The sequence below is a fragment of the Ambystoma mexicanum genome, chromosome 5q (assembly GCF_040938575.1).
Source record: "Ambystoma mexicanum isolate Mex_15411 chromosome 5q, UKY_AmexF1_1, whole genome shotgun sequence".
Lineage (NCBI taxonomy): Eukaryota > Metazoa > Chordata > Amphibia > Caudata > Ambystomatidae > Ambystoma > Ambystoma mexicanum.
The window spans coordinates 721560203-721583589 of record NC_090933.1 but is presented as its reverse complement, the minus strand read 5'-3'; the positions used below and the strand labels follow the sequence as shown (position 1 = coordinate 721583589).

Genomic DNA, 23387 nt, shown 5'->3' with positions numbered 1-23387 from the left:
ACTGTAGTTTTTCAATAAAAAAAGATAGTGCGCAGTAGAAATATCCTTTAACCTTAACATGCCCTGACAGTAAAATGAATGCAAAGCACGCATCATATACATGCATATGGAAGCCTCAGCCTTTGAGAGTCAGCTGTTGGCTCTTCTGCTTTAGTGGCATCCCTCTTCCCTGCACGTGCTGCTGTTAGAGAAGGTAATAATAACTTGATCAATCCCAGTGCCTGTTCTGTGCTCTCAGGCTCTTGACGTGCACTCATCCAAACCTGCGCCAGGGTGCTTACTTGTGGGGGACTGAGAGCCCCCCACTCCATGGGAAGTTATTGGAAACTTCTGAGGCTCTGACCCTGGCTAGCTCCGGCCCACTTCAAGCCCCGCATATTCCTCTGGACAATCACTTTTATTCAAACTCTCCAGTTCTGGTGGCCTCTACCATACTCTCCTACTAATCAGAACACACATTCATGATAGAAACTATTTCCCAATCCCGAAAAGGAAGTTAGCTCAGCAGCAGCAGTATAGTGAGCACAATACCTTCAAGTGTACATATTATAAAACACCTAAATAGCTACATACATGCTGCCTTAGTAAACCTGGCATAAGGCACAAATCCATTTAGGGCACCCTATCATGAATTTCTGTGCCTGATTCACGATATACAGAAATCACACCTTCCTTCCGCAGCAGATGATTTCTGCCCTGACGAAGCACACATGCAAACGTGAAACACGTACTGGCAAGATCATTTTTTGTTGCTGGTATTGATATTTATATTTTATTTGTATTGCGCTCATACACAAGTGTTTCAGAGCGCGGCGAGGCAAGGGAGGTGAAGAAGGGAGAACAAAACAACGACCTTACTAGGCCCAGTGACATTGACAACGCGCAAGTGCAGGGGAGAGGGGAATAAAAGTGAAATTGAAAGAACCATCACTAACAAAACGTTAACTGAAAAACGGCGTGTGCGTCATCATCCTAGGATAGACTTTTAGCCAGCAAGATTGGAGCAAGCGTCTTATACAGAATTATTTTCCCTGACAATTTCGCAACGTAGTCGTCTTCTCCTTTCCCAGCTTTGTGACGCTTGTGCTCCAAAATATATATACACGCGCCAGTGCAAACTCTCTGCTTTGCTGCTTCAACTTTACTTGCCAGCAAAATAGATGCATCAATATTGCATGCTCACCACCTTGATGATTTATTCAGCAGGCACATTTTTTTTTTTTAAAAAACCCTGCATAGGCACCGCATTCTCGAATCATACATAATTTGCAGTGTTGTCATTTGGGGGCAGTTAAGGGTAACTGTTACGAGGTCCAATGCTGCTGCTTATCACTGTGAATGCACTAATCGGACTATTTGACATTGCAAAGTGAGCGCGCCTTTGTGTGTTGCTACTGTTGGTAGCAGACTGTGTGTGCCTGGGATCAATCGCTGTTTATCGACATTTTTTATTTATTTATTTATTAGTTTGTAATGTGCCGAAAGCCCACCGGCATCGGGGCGCAGACATAAAGACAAGGTACGAACAAACAAGTATGACATAAGACAGGTGATAAGTCAGCCCGGTGCGACCTGGCTGGGGGGAGGAGGGGCACTGGGTCAGTGCTTTCACTTGAATAGTCTAGACATGTAAGCTATCAATACAAAGTTGCATGCGACCTCAGGTACCTTTGCTTTGGTGAAAGGAGGCCACTTGCCTTTCTGCTCAGATTTCAGTTGATTTATTAAATGTATGTAGCTCTTATGCTTTGCATCACCAAACAACAACTAAATGAACCCTGGATGCTACGATAACCCTGAACATCCGCAGAATCCTAGGCAGGGAAGCCGGGTATGCGGGTGCTGCGGGCGCCCGGACAGCCCCCTGGAAAATCCTCTCTAACGACGTCAACACCCTTTCAATGTCCCTGTCCTAAAATCTGGGCCGCGGCGCCCGCAGTGAAGTTCATAAGATGCCCCCCCCCTTGTACTAGCGTGCTCGTTACACAAATGTGACACCTACACAAACAGCCCCTTGTGTTATTTGCCCTACAGGGGCTGTCATTAGGTCTTACTAAAAACTCTTCTAAATGTCTTCTGTGATACAAAATGCACGCAGTGCAAAAGCAGAGTGTCCGCATCGCAAAGGAGGGGTTATGTATGATCATGCGAGATACCTCATGAACTTGTATTTTTATTTTTACATTTGTATAGCGCGCAAACAGCCCTTGGCCATTGAGGCGCTGGTTGTCACGTGGGAGGTGGTGAGTAGGCACCTGTACCCAGAACATCTTCAAAGGGGGAAACACTCTCTAGGGGTGCCTGAGTGGCACTAGCCATGCTACAATGAGCACTCTGGAAAAGCTGAAAGCAAGAAAGAGCATGCTGTAAGGCTCCGGGGTTCCCCGGGTGTGGCCAAGAGCTGCATAGCTGCTCTTTAACCAGGGATACACCCCCATGCTGTGATTGGTGCTCCCTGTGTACTCTGTACCTATCACACCAAGGGAATGTGTTATTCTGGCTCTAGCTTGACAGTGCACATATTCTTTACCACAGTCTGCCAAAACACCAAGCCTCCATTCCCCAGGTGGGTCAGAAAACTGCAGCAAGACTGGTAGAAGGCTAGAGGCTCTGGGATTGTGTTGCATTGACCCTGAAATAACTACGCTGGCTACAATTATAAACCAACTCCTGACAGAGCTAGATGGACACGCATAGTGTCAAATTAAGGAAGCCCTTATAGGTGTGGGAAGGGCAATACATCGTTCGATATCATCTGGAGGCAATATCCACAACGTGAAGAACTACTTACTGTATTGGGGGTCACTGCATAGCCCAGTTATATGATAACATTCTTAATTGAAGCCTGACAGAGCTAGATGGACAGGGGTAGTATCGAATAAAGGAAGCCATTGTAGGTGTGGGAAACTGGGAGTGAGTACAAATGAAGATTTTGGGGGGATCAGTGAAGAGGTCTTGGAGTACCCCATTAGGACAGGACAAGATGATAGTATGGGCCATGGTAAGCATCTCAAAGTGTATGTAAAAGGGTAACACTGTGCCAGTCAGACAGAAAGTACAGTTCTAACCTGGAGATAGGTCTTTACTTCATGATTAGTTCTGTCTGGCCCTGGGGTTTTACACAGTCTGCACATACATCCAGACTAGGTACATATTTCTTGAATTCTGCATTAAGTATCGCATGTTTTTCCTTGTCCTATGGCTGCTAGTTCAGCAATTCTCTATGAGCAGCCCTTTGAGGATTGCTGTTTTTGCCCACGTTATTTGCGCCACTTCAGACAAGGGCGGAAACAGAGTAGGAAGACCAGATGAGACAAGGGCGTCCACAGAGTAGGAAGACCAGATGAGACAAGGGCGTCCACGGAGTAGGAAGACCAGATGAGACGAGGGCGGCCACAGAGTAGGAAGACCAGATGAGACAAGGGCGGCCACGGAGTAGGAAGACCAGATGAGACAAGGGCAGCCATGGAGTAGGAAGACCAGATGAGACAAGGGCGGCCACGGAGTAGAAAGACCAGATGAGACAAGGACGTCCACAGAGTAGGAAGACCAGATGAGACAAGGGCGGCCACAGAGTAGGAAGACCAGAGGAGACAAGGGCAACCACAGAGTAGGAAGATCAGATGAGACAAGGGCAAACCCGGAGTAGGAAGACCAGATGAGACAAGGGCGTCCACAGAGTAGGAAGACCAAATGAGACAAGGGCGGCCCCGGAGTATGAAGACCAGAGGAGATAAGGGCGACCACAGAGTAGGAAGACCAGATGAGACAAGGGCAACCCAGGAGTAGGAAGACCAGATGAGACAAGGGTGTCCACAGAGTAGGAAGACCAGATGAGACAAAGGCGACCCGGAGTAGGAAGACCAGATGAGACGAGGGCGGCCACGGAGTAGGAAGACCAGATGAGACAAGGGCGGCCACGGAGTAGGAAGACCAGATGAGACAAGGGCAGCCATGGAGTAGGAAGACCAGATGAGCCAAGGGCGGCCACGGAGTAGGAAGACCAGATGAGACAAGGGCGTCCACAGAGTAGGAAGACCAGATGAGACAAGGGTGACCCCGGAGTAGGAAGACCAGAGGAGACAAGGGTGGCCACGGAGTAGGAAGACCAGATGAGACCAGGGCAGCCATGGAGTAGGAAGACCAGATGAGACAAGGGCAGCCACGGAGTAGGAAGACCAGATGAGACAAGGGCGTCCACAGAGTAGGAAGACCAGATGAGACAAGGGTGACCCCAGAGTAGGAAGACCAGAGGAGACAAGGGCGACCACAGAGTAGGAAGACCAGATGAGACAAGGGCAACCCCGGAGTAGGAAGACCAGATGAGACAAGGGTGCCCACAGAGTAGGAAGACCAGATGAGACAAGGGCGACCCAGAGTAGGAAGACCAGATGAGACACTGTTGAAACAGCACCTGTTATGAGAGTGTGAAAGATGTGTCGGCTCATACCTGATGTGACTGTGACAAACGTTAATGGCTGACAAGAATTGCCACTGCTCAATGTATAAATATGCTGCATTTGCACCCTGATAATGAACCCCTAATGGAACAATCTTTAAGGAATCTTGCACAGGGCCCTGCACGTAGGAACTCCAAACTAGAACCCATTTTATGAATGATTCACAGCAATCACATTTTGCATGATCCAAGCATTTTTGAAGGGTGCATGGCTACCACAGTCATGACGCCTCTATGGTAATCCAGTGACTGTCTATCAATGTAACATGGATTAAACTACTTTGATCAGTTCATCATGGGTCCCACAAAAATGCATACCTTTGTGCCCTCTTCATGAATTAAGAGTAGGCCCCTCAGGTAACTCAGTTGTGCCCTGACCAATCACAGAATGCATACATATAGCCAATGCTGTTGTTATTTTTTCAGTATAGGCACCAACGCTGTCATGAAACCTGCCCTACGGCCTACAAAGATAATCCCTATTATAAATGAGGTTCAGCCACCATCGACATAGATCTGGGATCAATCAGCCATCAATGTGGTAAGTGGGCCCGTTTTTATCAACTTGACATAGTGATGTGGCAGGATTGACCTGATACTATACCTCCTAGCAATCACCCTCCCCTTTGAGGCCCCAGATCCTTCACTATGGCTCAGCCTGAGGCCTCTTGCTACATACTGCTCTCCTGACATGCCCAAACCCCGCCTTGGCTCAGCAGGCCATGACCTAATGCTGCTCTTATGACCCACGAGGCACCAGCTCCCGAACCTTTCCCTATCTGTGTAGAAATACCACCCTATCAGGAGCATTCCGGTGTTTACGCCAAAGTTGCGTACTGATCTTGTGACACAATGTACCGTGCATATAACTGCCAGTTTTCTTCATAAATGTCTGCTTCCTAGTATTACCAAATGGCTACAAACATCATGGAAACTTGCCAGGATATAGAAGGTGAGCTCTGACTGAACACCGAGAGAGCTCTCCGCCACCTGCCCCTTGTCATTCTGTATTACTGTATTCTGCTGTTTGTCTTTCTCTAATAATAACTTGGTTTACATCTCAGCTGTGTCCTGACTCTTTATTGCTACATCAATAGATAGACTCTCTATAATCTCTGCCTCTCTTTTAATTAAGCACAACAATCTCAAAGTACTATATGGATGTGTAACCTGCTTGACACACAATAGCTTTCCAATGCCCTAAAGCAGGGAGTCGACAAGCAGAGATCAGATCAGGTTTGAGAAGCCTGTGATATCGGTGCACCGTTCTCGCAGGGGTTCCACATACGTTCTCCCTGTGTCTGGCTCGGTCTGGAGAGAACATCAGCACAGGACACTGTCTATCGACACCATGCAGACCCAGCTCTGTGTAACTCATGAAAAGCACATTGTCAGTAAAGGCACATCAGTCACAAGTGCTGATTCCAGTGATCTCAAATGGATACTACCAACGAAAACTGTGGACAGGTTCCGCTTCATCAATCAGTAAGATACACTTCGGTTATTGATAATGCAACAACGTGCCCATAAAGTGTTCTGCCAAGTCACCTATGCATGCCCCAAGCAATATCCAACCATTAGATCTAACTACATTTGTTTGATGTCAATAAAATTGATGGTAAACTGGAAGGACAAACAGTGCATCCATAATATTGGTTCGCTTTAGCAAGAGCTGGAAACAGGTCTATGCTACACACGCCCTGGATAGCTTTAGCTATTTTAACCTCATCTTCTTGTGTACAAAAGATGCAATCTGCTCACAGCAAGCCATAGATTTCTCAAAATCTGCATATTGGACACTCAGAACATCACAGAAGATTCTTTTTTTCTCTTTGTCATTATAGTTCAGGTGGAACTCATCACAAATATACAGACACTGGTCACTTTTAAGGTTCTAGTGCAACAGCATGATTGTAACATGCTGTAGCAGCCAATCTGCCCCCAACGTCTGCCTTCTCTAACTCTGCGTTTTACGACCATGAAAGATAGTATTTCCTCCCTGTCAACTGTTGGCATTTAGGTGCGTCTGCATTTGATGACTTTATCATTCATCTTCCAATGTGAACTCGTGCATCTTATTTGCTTGCACTGCCAACACAGCCTTAGCACCTCGGTCGTGTTCAAATTGCAAATGTGACTTACCTTTGCTGCAACGGATGAGTTGGGCTTCTCGAGCAGGTCCCAGAGCTTCTTCCGTTTGTCCGGACAGCACGTGTTGTCAAACTCTTCCCCTTCCCTTTCTCTCAATGTCTCGGCCTCGCGCCGCAGCTCCTCGTTCATCTGTTCCTTCTTCTGGTGATATCGTGCCTGGCAACAGGACTCCAAATAGATCTCGTCGATGCCCCAGTAGTCAAGCTCTTGGCCAAAAGAAAGGGCGCACATTTCCTCCATCATGTGCAGTTTCCCTGTCCTGTAGAAATTCAGTATGGAAGTGAAAGCACCTGGGTGTCGATCGAAGAAATATTCATTCTCATTTAAGTTATAGTCATCGCATACATCCAACAGGGTCTCGTGAGTGTTGCAGTCTCGCAGTTTCCCTAGCCTCGTCCTGGGCAGCCTGTCCAGGGTCCTCCATAGGACTTCATGGTTCAGCCCCCCTACATTTATTTTGACTCTCCTTGAGCAAGCTTTGCTCCGGATGATCTCCACAGGCTCCGGAGGCAGGGAAAGGGTCGACCTTGACATCTTCCGATTCAGCCCTGGAGTTGCTTTTTCAGCCATTTTAAATGAAGTGCAGGTGCAATGCCACAGTGATGGAACGACGAGTCAAGCGTTGTATTGTACAGCCAAGAGGTCCTTTAGGCAGGGTTGCCCATGCCTGAAACTACAAAACAAAGCATTAGATAGATTTCAGACACAGGTTGGACATTTCTTTATACAGTCAATCAAATCAACCAGTCATCCGACATCATACAATTGAAACAGAAATGTAAATAATTGCCATCTGATATTTAATAATATTGAACATTTCATGATATTATGAAGGACAAAGAACGTGATATGGCATTAAACATTCTCCTGAAGAAAGTGAGCTGCAAAGACACACCCATTAAAGCATATTCCGCAGAGTAGGATCTGACACGGAAAACAAACATACAGGTATCAAGTATTTACAATTTCAGCGCCGACCCATCTAGGCAACACACTGATTCTCTTTGAATTCACAGGAGCCAGAGCACTAAATGACCCATTCAGCTGGTCAAAGCGATTACCAAATGGACAAGTGTCACTTTATGTTATGTAATGTTATGTTATGTTACACAGGATTTGTGTAGCACACGTCTGCCATTAACATGACCTTAACTTAATGTTTCCAAATAGTAGTATTCAGTATACAGCACCGGCACAAGAACATGTTTGATAAAACGGTAAAAGGCCCTTATTTATTTATTTATTTATTTATTTACTTATTTATTTATTCACATTTGTTAAGCGCACAGCAGCCCCTGGGCATTGTGGTGCTGGTTACAGTAGATGTTCATATCTTAGTTACCCTTGAGCTTGATATGTTTTGAAAGAGGCAACCAGCCTCCACTATAATAGAAAATCAGCCAAGGTCTTATTGCTGACTCAATACTTTTATTATACTTAATAGTTAGTAATCATGAGGGAAAGGTGGTGAGCGTAAAAAGAGTGTGGGGGTGGTGTGGTCTATGTAGTGTGAGAAACCTGAAGTGTCTCCCTAGCTAGTCCCCGGGGATCTGTCATCCAGTGGCCAGGACACGGCCATCACTATTGTATACAGTTCCTGGGGTTGGACCAGTGAGGGAGGATCACCTGGATGGGGGGTCCTTGGGGAGTGGGAGTGGGAAACTGATGGGGGAGACACAGCATCCCGCTTCTTTCAACATGTTTTCCCCATCCGCAAACATAGGTTATTCCAAAACACTGCCCCCCACCATTTTCTGACATGAACACTTTCGAACAACACGAAAAACAATAGACTAATACCAGAGCCGTTTACCTTACGTGTCCCAATACAAGGGTCAGGCAAAGTGAGGCAATTGCCCAAAATCACACACACCTGACAGACCTTTTCCTTCCCCACAGGGATATAAGTTGGAGAACGAGAACACAGGACGAGCAAGGCAGACCGCACGAAGTGAGAGCTAACTCAGCACAGCAGTTCAAGAGGAGGTGAAAGACGGCGAATGCCGAGCGGGTAACAAGGGGAGAAGTAACCTTGCCCTTTCCTATTAAGGCTTGTGAAACTCCGCAGACGGAAAACATAAGACCGCGAACAATGGCCCGTGTATGTTGCAGCAGATGTCGATGGTACACAAGACTGTCCTTCGCTGATAACCAAGAGCCATGACCAAGATAGCCACTCTGGTCTCTGTGGTACCAACCTTGACTCGAAGGTGAAGAAAGCCAAGAGGTTTATCACAGCCGGTGAGCCGAGGGGGAGTCGATAAGAAACCGGGCTCTGTTGATCAAAAAGTGGCAAACCGCTAATTTGAACTTTGGGAAGTGTAAAAGAACCTTTGAGAAAGTGGGGGAAAGCCTGTAACAGAGGCGTCCAGCACCACGTGGGTGCTCATGCAGAAAGCTCTAGGTGATTACCCGGAGGTAGAGACTACCATAACCAGAAGGCTTTGGGAACAGGCGAAGAGAGGTCAAAGTGGTCATACAGGGGTCTTGTAAACCATCTGTACCGTCGAAAGTCTTTGACCGGCAGATGATTGTGAAGAAGGGTAATGAATCCTGCATGGTGAAATCAGTAAGGAACTGTGTTTCATAAAGTTGTCAAGAGTGAACCCAGTGGAGGGATGCTAAGGACAAGGGCCAAAGTCTAAAGTCCCATAGTGAACTGTTTGGTAAAATTTGGCAAGAGTGAACCCGGCAGAGGTAAGCCGACAACCAAGGGCAAAGCCCAATGAATTGTTTAAAAAGACATTGAAACCGTTGAACGGAAGAAAAACCACAGTGAACGCCGAAGGAGGGAGGTGAAGATCTAAAAGGGGTCCGAGCCCAAAGGAGGGAGATCCTGAGTGGGAAGTTGTCACCCAAAACCCATTGAAAAGGAACTGTTTAGTTGTTTTGTGGAATATGATCGGTGAGGGGTCTGTGCCCAGAAGAGGGGGACTCAGGTGTGGAGTCCTCACCCAAAGTACATGTGGAACAGAACTTTGTGTTTGTTTGATGAATGCACCAGGCCCTCAAAGGAAAGAGGCTTTTATTGAAAGGAGACTTAATTCTCGAAGAACCTGATAGCGGATATGTAAATGTTGGCTCATGCTGAGATTGCTCGCGTTTGTGCTGTGCTCCAAAGTCCCACCTTGTCCCGTGCTAGACAACGTGGGGAAGGGAGACAACTGGAAATCACATCCTGACTTTTTATTTGTGAACACTTCTTTCTTTATTGAAAACCCTATCCAACACTCTTTCTGTAAATAGTTGTAATGAATTGGCAATAGGTTTTTGTTAGCATAGGCCCTTTTATTTTGACACAACGCCACAAGGACTGCCGTATTTTCATTTGATGGTCAATGCTTGCTCCCATCTTAGATTTAGGTTTAGGTTAGGCGTCTTTCCGTCCTGCATTTACAGTTTAATAAACACCCTTGAACTGTGATCACTTGTGTCTTTGTTTACTGTTGCCACCATGAGTTTCTTTCAGAACATATATTCCTCAGGAAATACTTCCAGGTCACAGGCCTGCAATTTGACAAGGTGGTTGTTCGAATCTGCTGGCGGCCACCGTTTGCATTGCACGGAAGGGCACACATGAACAGACAGTTGTGATACAATTCCATAACAAGTTGCGTAAACTGCCTACTATCAGAAGGAATGTACCTGAAAGCTAGTGTATATATTGTAGTTCTAGAATTGTATTCCTGCTCCTAAGGCTGCCCTCCATTTTAACTTAATGAACACTTATTTGTACCTCTTGCACAGATATTACATATCTAGTGGTATTGGTGTACTGAGTAAACCTATTAAGGTGGAATTTGGGAACAAGGGGGATGCATTTATCCTACAGCACCAAACTTACATTGTGAGGCACACCCATGGTCATTCTAATTCAGTGGTGTGAGTACATGACCTAATGCCAAAAAGCAGCAATGATGCTAGTTCATGAGCTTATGCTGTCAATACCCTGGTACATGAAATGTTTGCCTGCCATATGATGTTCCATATGATGTAAGTATCCAGGCATGGCATGGCAATACAATGCAAATGATGGCACTACATGTTCATAAGGTTGCAACAGCTTGCAAATGGTTTAACAACCAGGACACGTGAAGGCACATTGGGGTAAATTACTTTACACTGCCTATACAAAAGACAAATCTGTTGGTTTGGCCAGTGCTTGTTTCTCCTCATTTGCAGCCATTTGTGCTGATTTCCCCATCTTTTACTCTTTCATGTTGATGTTCATAACTTTCAAACATAAGTATAGATGTATCCGGTGGTCGAAGTGTATGAAACGAAGTAGTGGAGCTATCTTTCCTGCCGGTCTGCCCCGTTCTCCACAAACCCCATTGCTGCACCCCCTCCCACACCCAATCCAAACCCCCAAACAAACACACCTATTATTCAAGGGTGCGTCCAGTGCAGTGCACTGAAGTGCAAGCTTCAACTTCTTCCTACACTTTTATTTTAAAACTAAACCGTTCCAGAACGGTTTCTTTTTAAAATAAAAGTATAGGAACAGTGAAACTGAAAAATAGAAAGTATAGGAGCACCGCTCCCGACCGCTCCCGACCGCTCCTGCCCACTTCGACCTCTGGATGTATCTACTGGAAGACCTAAAATATTCAAACAATGCTGCACATCTTGGGGTAGAGCAAGAGGTATTTGTGACAGGGCCAAGATCATGACCCTTTCAGAGGGTAGAGTTATAAAAAGTAGTCCCCAATTTCTGAAATCCCCTCATGTGCCATGCCTGTCATGCCTGATATTAATGATGCCACCCCCTGTCACAAAATACCTCCTAGCAGTTTTTCTGGCCAGTGTTCTTTTTCTATTCTCTTCCAGACCCACAATTCCCACAATACACCTGGTAGCAGCTGGAAAAACCTATACCGGAACCAAACGAACAGAACATTTAAAATGCAGCAATTACTTATGAACCGGTACCACAATCCAACAATATTCAGCACCTCAGAAAATCCAAGAACTTACCACAACACCAGAAAACCGAACTTCCCATCCACAGCACGCCAAATAAACAGCAGGGAAACCACGAGAGACTATTTCCAAAACAATTCTGGATAAGGGATAGGGGCTTAGAGGGTTTTTTGAACCTCTCACCTGTGTAATCCAGACAGGCACACATCAGTGCATAGAGTCAGGTGAGCGCCAGGGCCATTGGAAGGGGGGGGGGAGACAGGACCAGCAGAACCGCAGTGTACAAGAAGGCAGAATGAAAGTCAGAGTGTGGGTTGTTTGGGTGAGGTCATAGGAGGCAGACCAAAGGGGTAGATGCAGGAAAGATGGTGGATTGGAGCGTATAGGCAGGAGTGTGCTACCTGTAAGTGAATGGGCAGCAGTGAATGAGAGAATGTTTGTTAGGGTAAGGGTAGTAAAAAGAGGAGAGCGGGCGATAGGAGTTCAGTAGTAGGGGGAGTAGGCAGAGGGAGTGGGAGCTGGAAGAGAGTAAGGATAGTAGAGAGAGATTGAGTATGGTGCAAAGAGAAAGGTGCAGTAGAGAAGTGGGAGGCTGTGAGAAAAGAGAGAGTGAGCGTATTGGGAGACTGAGCAGGGCACTATATCCCTGGAAGGATGAGAAGGGTGCCCTATCCCTGAGTGCAGGATGAGGTGAGGTGCGTTGAGAGAGAGTAGTAGTAGTGCAGAGAGAGTAGTAGTAATGCATAGAGAGTGGTAGTAGTGCATACAGAGTGGTAGAAGTTCTGAGAGAGTAATGGTGCTGCAGAGAGAGTGGTAGTAATATAGAGAGCGTAGTAGTGCTGTGGAGAGAATAAGAGTGCAGAAAGATTAGTATTAGTGTGGGGGAGAGAGTAAGAGTGTATTGGGGGAGTAATAACATCGGAGGGTGGAATCAGGTGATAGTAGTCGTGAGAGGCTTTGGAGGGAAAGAGTAGAGCGACATGGGGGTAGAGGGAGGGTGAAGTCAGATGGAGGAGAGTAGTGAGTGGAGAATAGTCACCAGAAATAAGGAGAGGAACATCTGTGCGTGAGAGTAGACCAATTGGGACTTGAGTGTTTGTAAGGCACAACCCTGCAATCCCTCTAGAGCTAACATGACTGATAGTATGAAGCCCTCATGGGAAATCACATTGGGAGCTTAGACAGCTAATGCTTTTGCCTTAAGGGACTCCTCATAGAGAATGTAGACTACAGTATCCTGTGCGAGAAACACTTGGCATCTACTAGCCTGGGTTGGAGCGGAGGTGCTTTCTAGTTAAAAGAGAGAAGGACAGCCCAAAGCGAGGCCAACAACACCCCTTTTGCAACCCGGTGCACTCAAATGAACCACCAGCCTGTCATATACTGAAAGCTACCTGTTGATCAAAAGAGCCGTTAATAAAACCCCAGAATCTTCCTGGAGACCCTGCAATGTTTTGAGGCAATCTGTGACAAGGGTTGCAATGCACAGGCAAAGGCAAAATGAGATGAACAAACATTATCAACGCTTATAAGTCTGGCCTTGTAAGTGTAGAGGGTAAGGTGTTTTACAAAGCAACCATTTGACAAAAAAACATTACCGCCTACATTAGCAAAGTGAGACCTATTGATTCTGCCAATGCTTGTAATTGTAGATGTTACACTGAAGAGAATTACCAACGTTTCGAATGAATGATATCTTCCAGATTGCCAAGTCCCCCTTTTGATTTGCAGCTTTATTTGCATTGTTGCTTCTCTGCCCAGCACCTATAATGTCATAGATAGAAATCAGTGAGATATCATGCCCATAGCCATGATGGTATGTTGTTTGGATGCTGCTTCTCTCTTTCAGCAAATTACGTTATATTGCCACACAGGATGGATTACAAACGGTTGAATTGAGAGCGTTGAACAGTGGGCATGGTCATCCCACCAGCAGCTCTGTAAACATTTGAAAATAATTACACTGTAATGCAAGAACACTGATCTGTAAGTGAAAATGCCCTCTTATAATGAAGAGATGTCTAACTATACTGTATCATTACATGTCACAGCTCAAAGGTGTGACACACAAGGAAAATAGACACTGAAAACAAACCTTGGTATAGAGCTGACACACATGTAAACGATACTAACACCACACTCTTCCTACCATTCCAAGATACCACTCCTACAAAATACTGCTTTAGTTAAGATGCAATGGCCCAATGAAAGGCACAATGCATTCTGGAGCAGTTGAATGTACGGGATCAGGGACATTGGAAGTAGCGTGGATACTCTGGAAAGCAACATTCAACAACTCTTTCTCCAATGTACATAACTGCATGAGCTTCTAAAAATGTCTGACACCATAACTGAGCTTTCAGCAACATGCACTCTTTCTGTATCACTGGGCAGCTCATTTAAAGCACAGAACAATCCATTTGTCTTCAAGAGCTACGGAAGTGAGCTGAAGCTCTGTAGTCAGACCTAAACATGGGGCATGGTTCCCTAATGTATGTAATAATAGTAAGGCATCCTCTGTGGTGTTGTGACTATTACTAAAGACCACATTTACAATAGGATAACGAACAGGCTGGAATTGTAAAGGCTACACAAATGACAGGCATGTTTAACTATGAATAATTTGATGATTGGCTCAAGAATACATATGGAATAAAGTACATCCATCTTACTGTACGTTATAGAGATAGTACAAGTCCGAGAAGAGTTTCGTGACAAAATAGAGGACAGGGGCTGAAGGCAAAGCTCCATTATAAGATCATATGGTTGTTTATTTTTCTTTTTTTCCTGTACACTGTCAACCCCTTTAATACTCTGGGCCTGATTCTGAGCTTGCGATAAAAAGTGTGTGGAAATACATAAGTCTCCCCTCCAGTTTCCAGCACCATCATCCCGAGGTGGGTGGAAATATTGGAGGAGAGATGTCGTGCTTTCCAGCAGCAAAAGCTGCTAAAATCACGCGTTTTGTGGGGGAAACATGTGCAAGCATTTCTTAATAGAGTGCCACTTTTCTAGTTTAAGAAAGCTTTTGGAAACTTTCATTAAACTAGAAAAGAGGTGCTGCAGTCTCAGAAATGCATTGTTTATTAAGGGAAAAAGTGTGCAATGGAGTTTAACAGCACCTCAAATGTACCATATGTTTACTCCTTTTTTGTCGTACTGAAACAGTGCTGCTGGGAGGAGAATCCCCTCCATGTGGCTGCCCTGCATACCTGATGGTTGTCAAGCCATAAATCAGGCACATGCTAAAGCTGAAGCTTTCATGTCCCTACACCACATTCTTTCTTCATCAGAATATGGTGTTTGTAACTAAAGTGTTCCTCCTTCATGGAGGAACACTTTCTTACATGTGCACGCACCTCAGGATCGGCCCCTCAGTCTCTTGCTTACCCTAATGCAGCAGATCTTCAGTTGCTCATATATATCATTAATGTAACATATTTTTAAATTAAAACATATTAACATGCAGATCGTAATATGTTGCAAAATCAATTTTAATAGTCTAATACAATGGATTTAAAGCTGTTTTGTTATTGTACTTTAACATAAGTGATATGATGCACATAGAGTCCTGTTTGCCTGTATTAAACTGCCACAGTGCATACAATAAACATTATACAAACTATAAACAGTTTTTTTATTAATTAATGGTTGTAAAGTATTTCAGAAATGTATTTAGCAAGAAAGGAATCTGAAAAGCTAGTCGTGCCTTTATTTAAGTGCCCCAGTGGCAGCTGAAATTGCATATGCTGGCTCAAGAATCTGGCATTGTGACATCAAAACCCAACTGCAATAAGTTATTACAATTAATTTAGTGATGTATTTTCTTAATGCACTGTAATATGGAAATTATGTATAGGCATGTAATAAGGAGCAATGCTAAGGAAGTTATATTAGATGAATAATACATCAGTAAAAGAACAAAACAGTTTAAGAGGCAAGCCTTTTTCAGAGAAAGAATATGCTAAAACCCCAAAATTAAATAAATAAGACTTAAAACATGTGGTTCAGGATTACATTAAAAAATATAGGTCACTGAAAGGGCAGTATATTACAGGGCCTGCACGAGCAACCCTGTAGTTGTGGTTAAGTTGCTCAACCCATAGGAAGAGCACTTTTTGAGCGGCTTATAACTAGACCTCTTCTGGGCAAATCCGCACATAACCTTGCAAAAAAGGTATATGGCCCCATCAAATGTATCCAGTGAAGTCTGATGAGATTTTGTGCAGGGGTCTGCAAAGTTATAGGGGGAGTCCCAAAATGTGTTGTTTTTCCCATTAAAACAATTGAAAAACAATTTGCTAACATCTACAGGACAAACCGCTGGATGGATGTTTTCCAAATTTGCGGCAGGAGCAGCGGATTAATCCTGAAAGCATACTTTTGTAAATTTGGTGTAAATAAGTCCAGTAGTTTTTTTAAATGACCAAAAAGTAGGTAAAAAAATAATTAGAGATATCTGGGTTTGGTTTAGTCCGAAGACCTACTTCCCTGTTTGGTCTGTGGGTGGTCCTCCGACACTCCCAGGGGCCGACGTGAAGTTCGCAGACATCGGACGCGCCTGCTGATTGGATAGTGAAAAGCGTTTGGTGCGTCAGATTTTCTGAAACGCCCGCCACGTTGGATTTGCAGACATCGCCCGTTGTCTGTGAACACCGGGGTAAAAACATATTAAGAAACACAAGATTGCACTTTTCAAACTAGTGAAACAATATCTGGGGAGTTAAGGGGTGATGGCATATGGCCTTAAAAAGTCCTAAAATGGGTGTGTTCTTCCTCCAGTGTCGCAAACATGTTCCGGTTATCATTTGGATTGCAGGGGGCTGGCGATGAGTTTCATTAGTTCACTGTGTATGATACGTATTTGGTATGCAGTTAAATGTGTTGTGGTCAGTGGCTAGATTCTGGGGAATATGTGCACTGGGCACAATGACTACAGTAGTAAGATGTGTATTGTAATTATAAGTAATGTAGTAGGAGCAAGGCTGGAATGATCAAAGTAGCAATATGTTTGAAGTAATTGTTCATAACATAGTGGGAGTATAATGTGTTTGGGCCTTTTGTGTTATTGCACCCTACTCCCAAGCTTGTTGGGTTGTTTGTCTAATAACTACTGACACATTGTAGGTAGTGTTGGCAATAAAAGGCAGTGGATTTTACTACATAATTACATATATGATAAAAACATTTCACTGATAACATTTTGCATTAAAAACATGAAAAAGTCCTTTTGAGCATGAGGGCAGTGGGTGGAACCCTTGGCCCGTGCTGCTTTGTTTTCCCACGACTGTGTGATAACGTTCCTTGTACTGTCCTTCTTTTTTGTGTCTGTGTTTCGTTTCATTTTTATTCTTATTTTCTAAGGTGGGTGGGTGGCTTGGGTGAAAAAGTAGAAGTGTTCTGTGGTCGCAGAACAGCTCCTTTGCGCTCTGTTTGGAGTTATGTACAAATTGGAGTCTGTTGCTCGCAGGGCTCCTTTTATTCCAGTAGTAGTATGTGTATTGTAATTATAGGTAATGTAATAGGAGTAATGCTAGAATGATCATAGTAGCAATATGTGTAAAGTAATTGTTTGTAATGTAGTGGGAGTATAAAGTGTTTGTAGTATGAGTTATTATGAAATGGAATCATTGGGAAAAAAACGGTACTGGATAAAAAATAAAAAACATAAATACAAATATTACAAATAGTTGCAGGTAAACAGTTGTGAGACATTTTTGTAAGTGCAGTACACAAACATATAAGCATATTGTTACATAATGGTGTGCAATAAAACATGCATTGGTATATGGCAGTCCCTAACCCTTACATAACCCCCCGTCGAGTATAAATGACAGTTGGCAGGGTATTATGCAAATTTACCTTTTACAATTGACCTTTTATCCTAATTGACCTAATTATAGTGGTCCTAATTGACCTTCTGCACAATTGACCTTGATATTATTTTAGTTATTTTATATATGTATTGGGTTGGTTTTGGATTATAAATAATATAAGGGGATTGGGTGGTGGGTTGCGGTTTTTGTTATTGGTTGGGGGCTGAAGGGATTTCCCCCACATATATATATCCTAATTGACCTGTTAAATTAGGTCAATTCTCCCGAGGTCAATTCTCCCGAGGTCAGTTGTGAAAAGGTCAATTAGTATACATCTGTTGGCAGCTGTGATGGTGTGCTGGAAAGGTGGCCGAGTGGATGGAGACGCTAAAGGTGTGGTACACCATGTGCACCATAAAGGTATTTTATGCACTGTGACTATTGTGGAAACGGACACTGCAGTGCTGGTGTGTGCAGACTCCCTTTTGAAGACCTTGTTTCTGCAATGAACATATGTATGAGTCCAATGAATGTTGTCCCTGGCCTATTGCGCTTATCCTATAAAATGAGGAGCAGCGATGGCACCCTGGGCCTTTTGTGTTATTACCCCCTATTCCCAAGCCTGTTGGGTTGTTTGTCCAATGACTACTGACACATTGTAGGTAGTGTTGGCAATAAAAGGCAGTGGATATTACTACACAATTACATATATGATAATAAAATGTTATTGATAACATTTTTGCATTAAATTCATGAAAAGGTCCCTGTGAGCACGAGGACAGTGGGTGTAACACTTGGCCCATGCCGCTTTGTTTTCCTGTGTGTGACAACGTTTGTTGTACTGTCATTGTTTTTTGTGTCCGTGTTTTTTTTTATTATTATTTTTCTGGGTGGGTTGGGTGAAAAAGTAGAAGTGTTCTGCGGTCACAGAACGGCTCCTTTGCACTCCATTCGGAGTGATGTGCGAATTGGAGTTTGTTGCTGGCATGGCTCCTTTTATTCACTTTTTGTGGGCTTAGGGCATTGGTTTCATGGTGGCATTGCTGCCCTTGCCATCTGGCTGGTGCCAAAGATTTTGCATATGCGTGTGTTACCCCCACCCCCTGTGCTCCTATGCCTCACTTGCTTCCCTTCCTTTGTTGTTCTGCAGAGTGGCATATGGGCCCTTTTGGCACCATGGTGTGAGATCCTACCTTGCCTTTTGCTTCCCCCGATGGTCTTCTTTTTGTATTGTTGCTTAAGAAAAGGGGAGGGCAAGAGAAGAAAACATAAACTTAGGTGGGAAAAGGGGGGATGACAAGCACTGTAAGTGTTGTGTACTTATTGTGCTGTACTAATGTTGTACAGCTTCAGCATCACTGTATTCGCTGTATGGGTCCCCGCAGCTCCTGCTTATGTTCCGGCATCTTCTAGCTACATATGGTGGCCTCATTTCGCAGCGTTGGTCCTTGTTACGTGTGCAGAGCATGGTACTGTGGAGGCGGCCTTGGTAGTTGAGTTAAGTACATGAAGGGTAGCATTGTTATGTGGCAATCGAAACAATGCATTAAGAATTTGTTGGAGTAAATGTGTCGTCAATCTGCAAAGAAATGATAAGATTCACTGTATTAAAAGCAGAAATTAGAAAGTAAAGTTTGTATTTTAGAAAACTGTGTTGTGAAGCAGTTTGTTGTGTACAACATTGGAAAAATGGATTCGCAAAACACAATGTAAGCAACATTTTACATGAAAGCTATTGAAGTGTGGACTGTCTGCCATATGATGAACGCTGTGATGCATGGATATTGAATTTGCCGCAAAGAGTAGACGTAGTACAGGTTACAAGAAACTTTAAATTATAGCCAAAATATGAATATACTTGTATATTAAATTGTAAAGTCTTTACTGAAATATGTTTTTTGTCTTCTATTTCACATAGTTATATACTCCCGCTGTGTGCGTGTCATGGGTTCAGTTTACCGGCCAATGTTTTTTTCAACAGTGTTTGGACAATAATTATCAACAACGAATGTGTCGTCAACATTGTGTGGGATGATCGCAAGACAACAATTTGTCCTTTTGCCGTTGCAGTCACAAGAAGCAACATGGTCACATGTAAGTTCTGGAAAAGTGTGGATGTGAAAGAATTGCATTTATTTTAATTGGAAAGCAGTATTTTGTTCTGTGTAATGGAGCGGCATGTGCACAGATTATTCGTCGCTTATGGAAAATACATTTTTTTGGGGAATGCAAAGACTTGTATGGATGGATCGATGATTGGATTTGGCAGTAGAAGATTACAGTTGTGAGTTTCAGTGAAAATGTAAACATTGTGGCGTTCGGTAACTATGAACTGGTTCAGAAAAAGTTAACAACATTTTTGTGAACTTAAGTGAATGTTTTCATTGCTGTGTCAAAATAAAATGTTACTCTCTATCGACTCACTCTGCAGGGCACACACTGCATGTTCTGATCTCCTCATACCTCCTCCTCTTTATCCCCCTCACCACTCCTCTCTCCTGGAGTGATCACTTTCTCCTTTCCCCCCATCTCTCCCTCTGTACCCCAAAGCCAACCCAACTCCAGCACTTCCACCTACCTTCTCGGTCATCTGACCCATGAAGCGTGTGTCAGTTGAGGATTTTGCCGCCACTTTCTCTACCCTTCCTCCTCCTCTGGCTGTCTCCCATCCTTACACAGCCCTTTCTATGATCCACACTTCTATCTCTGCTACTCTTGATGTTCTTGCCCCTGTCATGAGGAGGCAAGTGCAACTCCTGGTATGACTCTGACCTCGTCACCATTAAACGCAAGTGCAGTGTGGCTGAGAGGAAATGGCTAGCCTCCTGCACATCCTCTGATAAAATGTCATGCCGCCTGCTCCAAAGGCAATAACGGCTCTCTGTCCCCATTAAGAATAGAGCCCACTTCCAAGCCCACATCTCTGTGGCATCTAACAACTTGGCTGAACTCTTTAAAATCTGCAAGAAGCTGGCCAATCCTGCTGCGTTCTTTACCTCTCCTGTCCCCTTTCATGGCCCTCTACACAGCCCTAGCTTCTCATTTCATCTCTAAAACCCAGGATATCCTGTCCACCTTCTCATCTTCTCCTCCTCCCTCTAGTCTCTCCGCTACCTCTGCCCCCCTTGTGGCCACACCTCCTCCCTCTTTCTCTTCCTTTCCTCTGTTCTCCCCTAATGAGGTTTCTAGACAAGTTTGATCTATGAAAGTCTCTTCAAAACAGGTTCTTCCCTGTTCTTCCAAAACCTTCAAGGAGCACATTAACACCCTCACTCCTGCTCTGGCTGACTTCTGCAACCACTGCTTTTCCACTGGAGCCTTCCCTTCCCGTCTGAAGTAACTCTCTTGTGCACCCTCTTCTCAAGAAACCCTTAGCCGACCCCTCCTGCCCGGCTAACTATTGCCGATCTCCATCACTCCTTTCCTGGGCAACTCCTGGAAAAGCTGGCCATCTCTCAGCTTAATCTTCACACTGAATCTGTTGGTTGTCTCCATGATCATCAGTCTGGCTTCCGACCAGTCAGAAGCATGGAAACTGCTCTCCTGAACATCCATGAAGACCTGCTCTCTAACATTGATTCTAATCTCCACTCTGTCCTCATCTTACTCAATCTCTCTTCTGCCTTTGACATGGTGAACCATGCCATCCTGCTCAATCGTCTCCATGATGAACTGGGTATCACCGATATGGCCCTGGCATGGCTGTCCTTGTTCCTCTCTGATTGACCCTCCCAGGTCCAACTTGGGTCCTTCCTTTCCTCTATCTCACTCTCTACCTGTGGTGTTCCCCAGGGTTCTAACCTCGCTCCCTGGTTGTTCAACCAATACCTTGCATCTCCCGCCCACCACATTGCCGCTCTCTGCTCCAACTTTCAGTGCTATGCAGATGACACTTAGCTCATTTTCACGCTCCCCTCTGCCACCTCTTCTCCTTCTCCGATCTCTGACTTTCTGTCAGCTATCCAGGAGTGGTGTGCAGCCAACAATCTGTGCTTTAATGCCAGTAAGACAGAGATTCTCCTCATCCACAAACCTGCACCCTCCTTTCCTGTCACTCTCTGGTCGGACTCCCTTGGCCCTCCTCCTGCTCCCACCTGTGAGGCTAAGAACCTAGGGGTCATCTTCGACCCACACTCTCCATTTCTCCTCACATCTCTGACATCTCTAAGAAGTCAAACTACCAACTGCACCTCCTCAGAGGTATTCTTCATGTCCCCTTATTCTCACAGAAGCTCACTGTCACTAGAGCTCTGGTTCTCTCTAGGCTGGACTACTGCAATTGCCTCTTTCTAAATCTACCTGCTTCTACTCTCCGCCCTCTGCAACTCATCCAGAACAGGACTGCAAGACTTGTCCTTGGCCTCAAGCCAGGGATCGTATCTCTCCAGCACTGAAATCTCTGCATTGGCTCCCAGTGGCTGCAATGATTATGTTCAAGACCCTCTGCATTGTCTACAAGGCCTTCTGGGGCCTGGGTCTTCCATACTTCCAATTCTCTCTTCGTAAATACCATCCAACTCGAGCTCTTCACTCCTCCACCTCCAACTCCCTCATGGTCAGTCGCTTCTCCAAGCAACGAGTTGGTGGTAGATCTCTTTCTTCGGCTGTGGCCTCCCTCAGGAGCAGCCTCCCGGCCTCTTTGAAACTCGAGGAGAATCATCTTCAGTTCCGGAAGCACCTCAAGACCTTCCTCTTTGCTTCTGTCTTCTGTCTTCCTCTCCTCTGCTGATTTCCTGTCTGATACTGCACTGGTCACCTGGCTAAACTCTGATTTTGGGCCCAGGTCCCTACCCGCCCAGTTGCACATCTGCACTGCCTCCCAGCAACCCTTGCACTTGGGTCTGTACTTGTAACCCCACAGTCGCCCTACCAGCAATATTGGACACCTGCTAGCTGCACATACCCTTGCACCTGCCACCTGCTGGCCACACTTCCTATTATTGTTTTGATCCCATGTACAGCATTGCCCCCTACCCTTTCTCCCTGGCACTTTTCCCCTCCGCCTCCCCTGCACTTGCGCAATCTCAATATCACTTGGCCTAGTAAGATCGTTGTCTCTGTTCTCTCTCTGTTCCCCCTTCCATGCTTCGTCACACCTTGAAACAATTGTGTATAGGTGTGTTACAAATGCCATATCATTTCAGTAAAAAAAGTCCAAGGTTTTGCATTTGTTATAGATGTTTGTGTTTAACTTCCGTGTTGTGCGTAACATAAGTTTATGACATTGGTGATGACTTTGTACATTTGGTTACGGTGCCCACTAACGTCATCGAAGTAAGTGGAGCTCATTTTGAACCTATATTGATGTTTGCCTCAGTGGCGGGCAAATATAATCAGTGCTGCACAGCTCTTTGAAGTTTGGCTGATAGAATCTTATTGAGTTTGGATACTTTTTTGAATATGCATAGTAGATGAATTTTATAAGATTACTTTGTGAGTTTTATTTTGTAACTGTAAAAGGTGGTTCCTACCGGAACAATTTTTTTTGTTTTGTTTTTTTCACCCCAAAAGGTGGCAATGTAAAATGGGGTGGAAAATAAGGGAATAGGCACCAAGCACTAATATGGAGGGGCAGGTGGTCCGGGGAAGATGTAGCACGTGTGTGACATGTAAGGTAGTTAGGCAGTGTTTTTCATGCGCTTCGGTTACAGCTTGAAAAGCACTTCGAAATTGTTCTCCCCTGCAGAGTGGTGTGTTGCAGTATATACAGAGCACTGTTGTCTTCAAAAGATATGGATCAACAGTCTCTTTTATTGCTTGCAAGGTGGCTGGTGGAATTTTGTGTCCCACAGAACTAGGCTCTGTGGTTATAGTACTGGTCGATGATGATGAGGTGGAGGAAGACAGGCTCTTACTTGCAAAGAAGGAAGAGGCTTTCTGAGAGCATTGCGATGGTTGGATTGGGTGTGGCAATGCATGGATGTGGGGCCCCTGAGGAGTATTGTCCAGGTAAACCGCGACTGAGAACAATGTTGCACTCAGTGCATTTCACTTTGGTAGTTTTAGCTTTTGGTACATTTCCAACAGTGGTAAAGAAC

General features: G+C 44.6%; 1 protein-coding gene across 3 annotated transcripts in view; it reads right to left on the bottom strand.

The window, feature by feature from the left end:
• KCNB2 (potassium voltage-gated channel subfamily B member 2) overlaps positions 1-23387 on the bottom strand; it is a 736266-nt gene that overhangs the window by 673093 nt on the left and 39786 nt on the right. For 2 of the 3 annotated variants that reach the window (XM_069621204.1, XM_069621205.1), the window contains exon 2: positions 6602-7283. In XM_069621204.1, coding sequence (XP_069477305.1) covers positions 6602-7180 — 579 coding nt within the window. In that variant the 5' untranslated portion in view covers positions 7181-7283. Of the gene's footprint in view, positions 1-6601; positions 7284-23387 lie in introns of those variants that run through there. The other variant, XM_069621206.1, reaches the window with a different exon arrangement.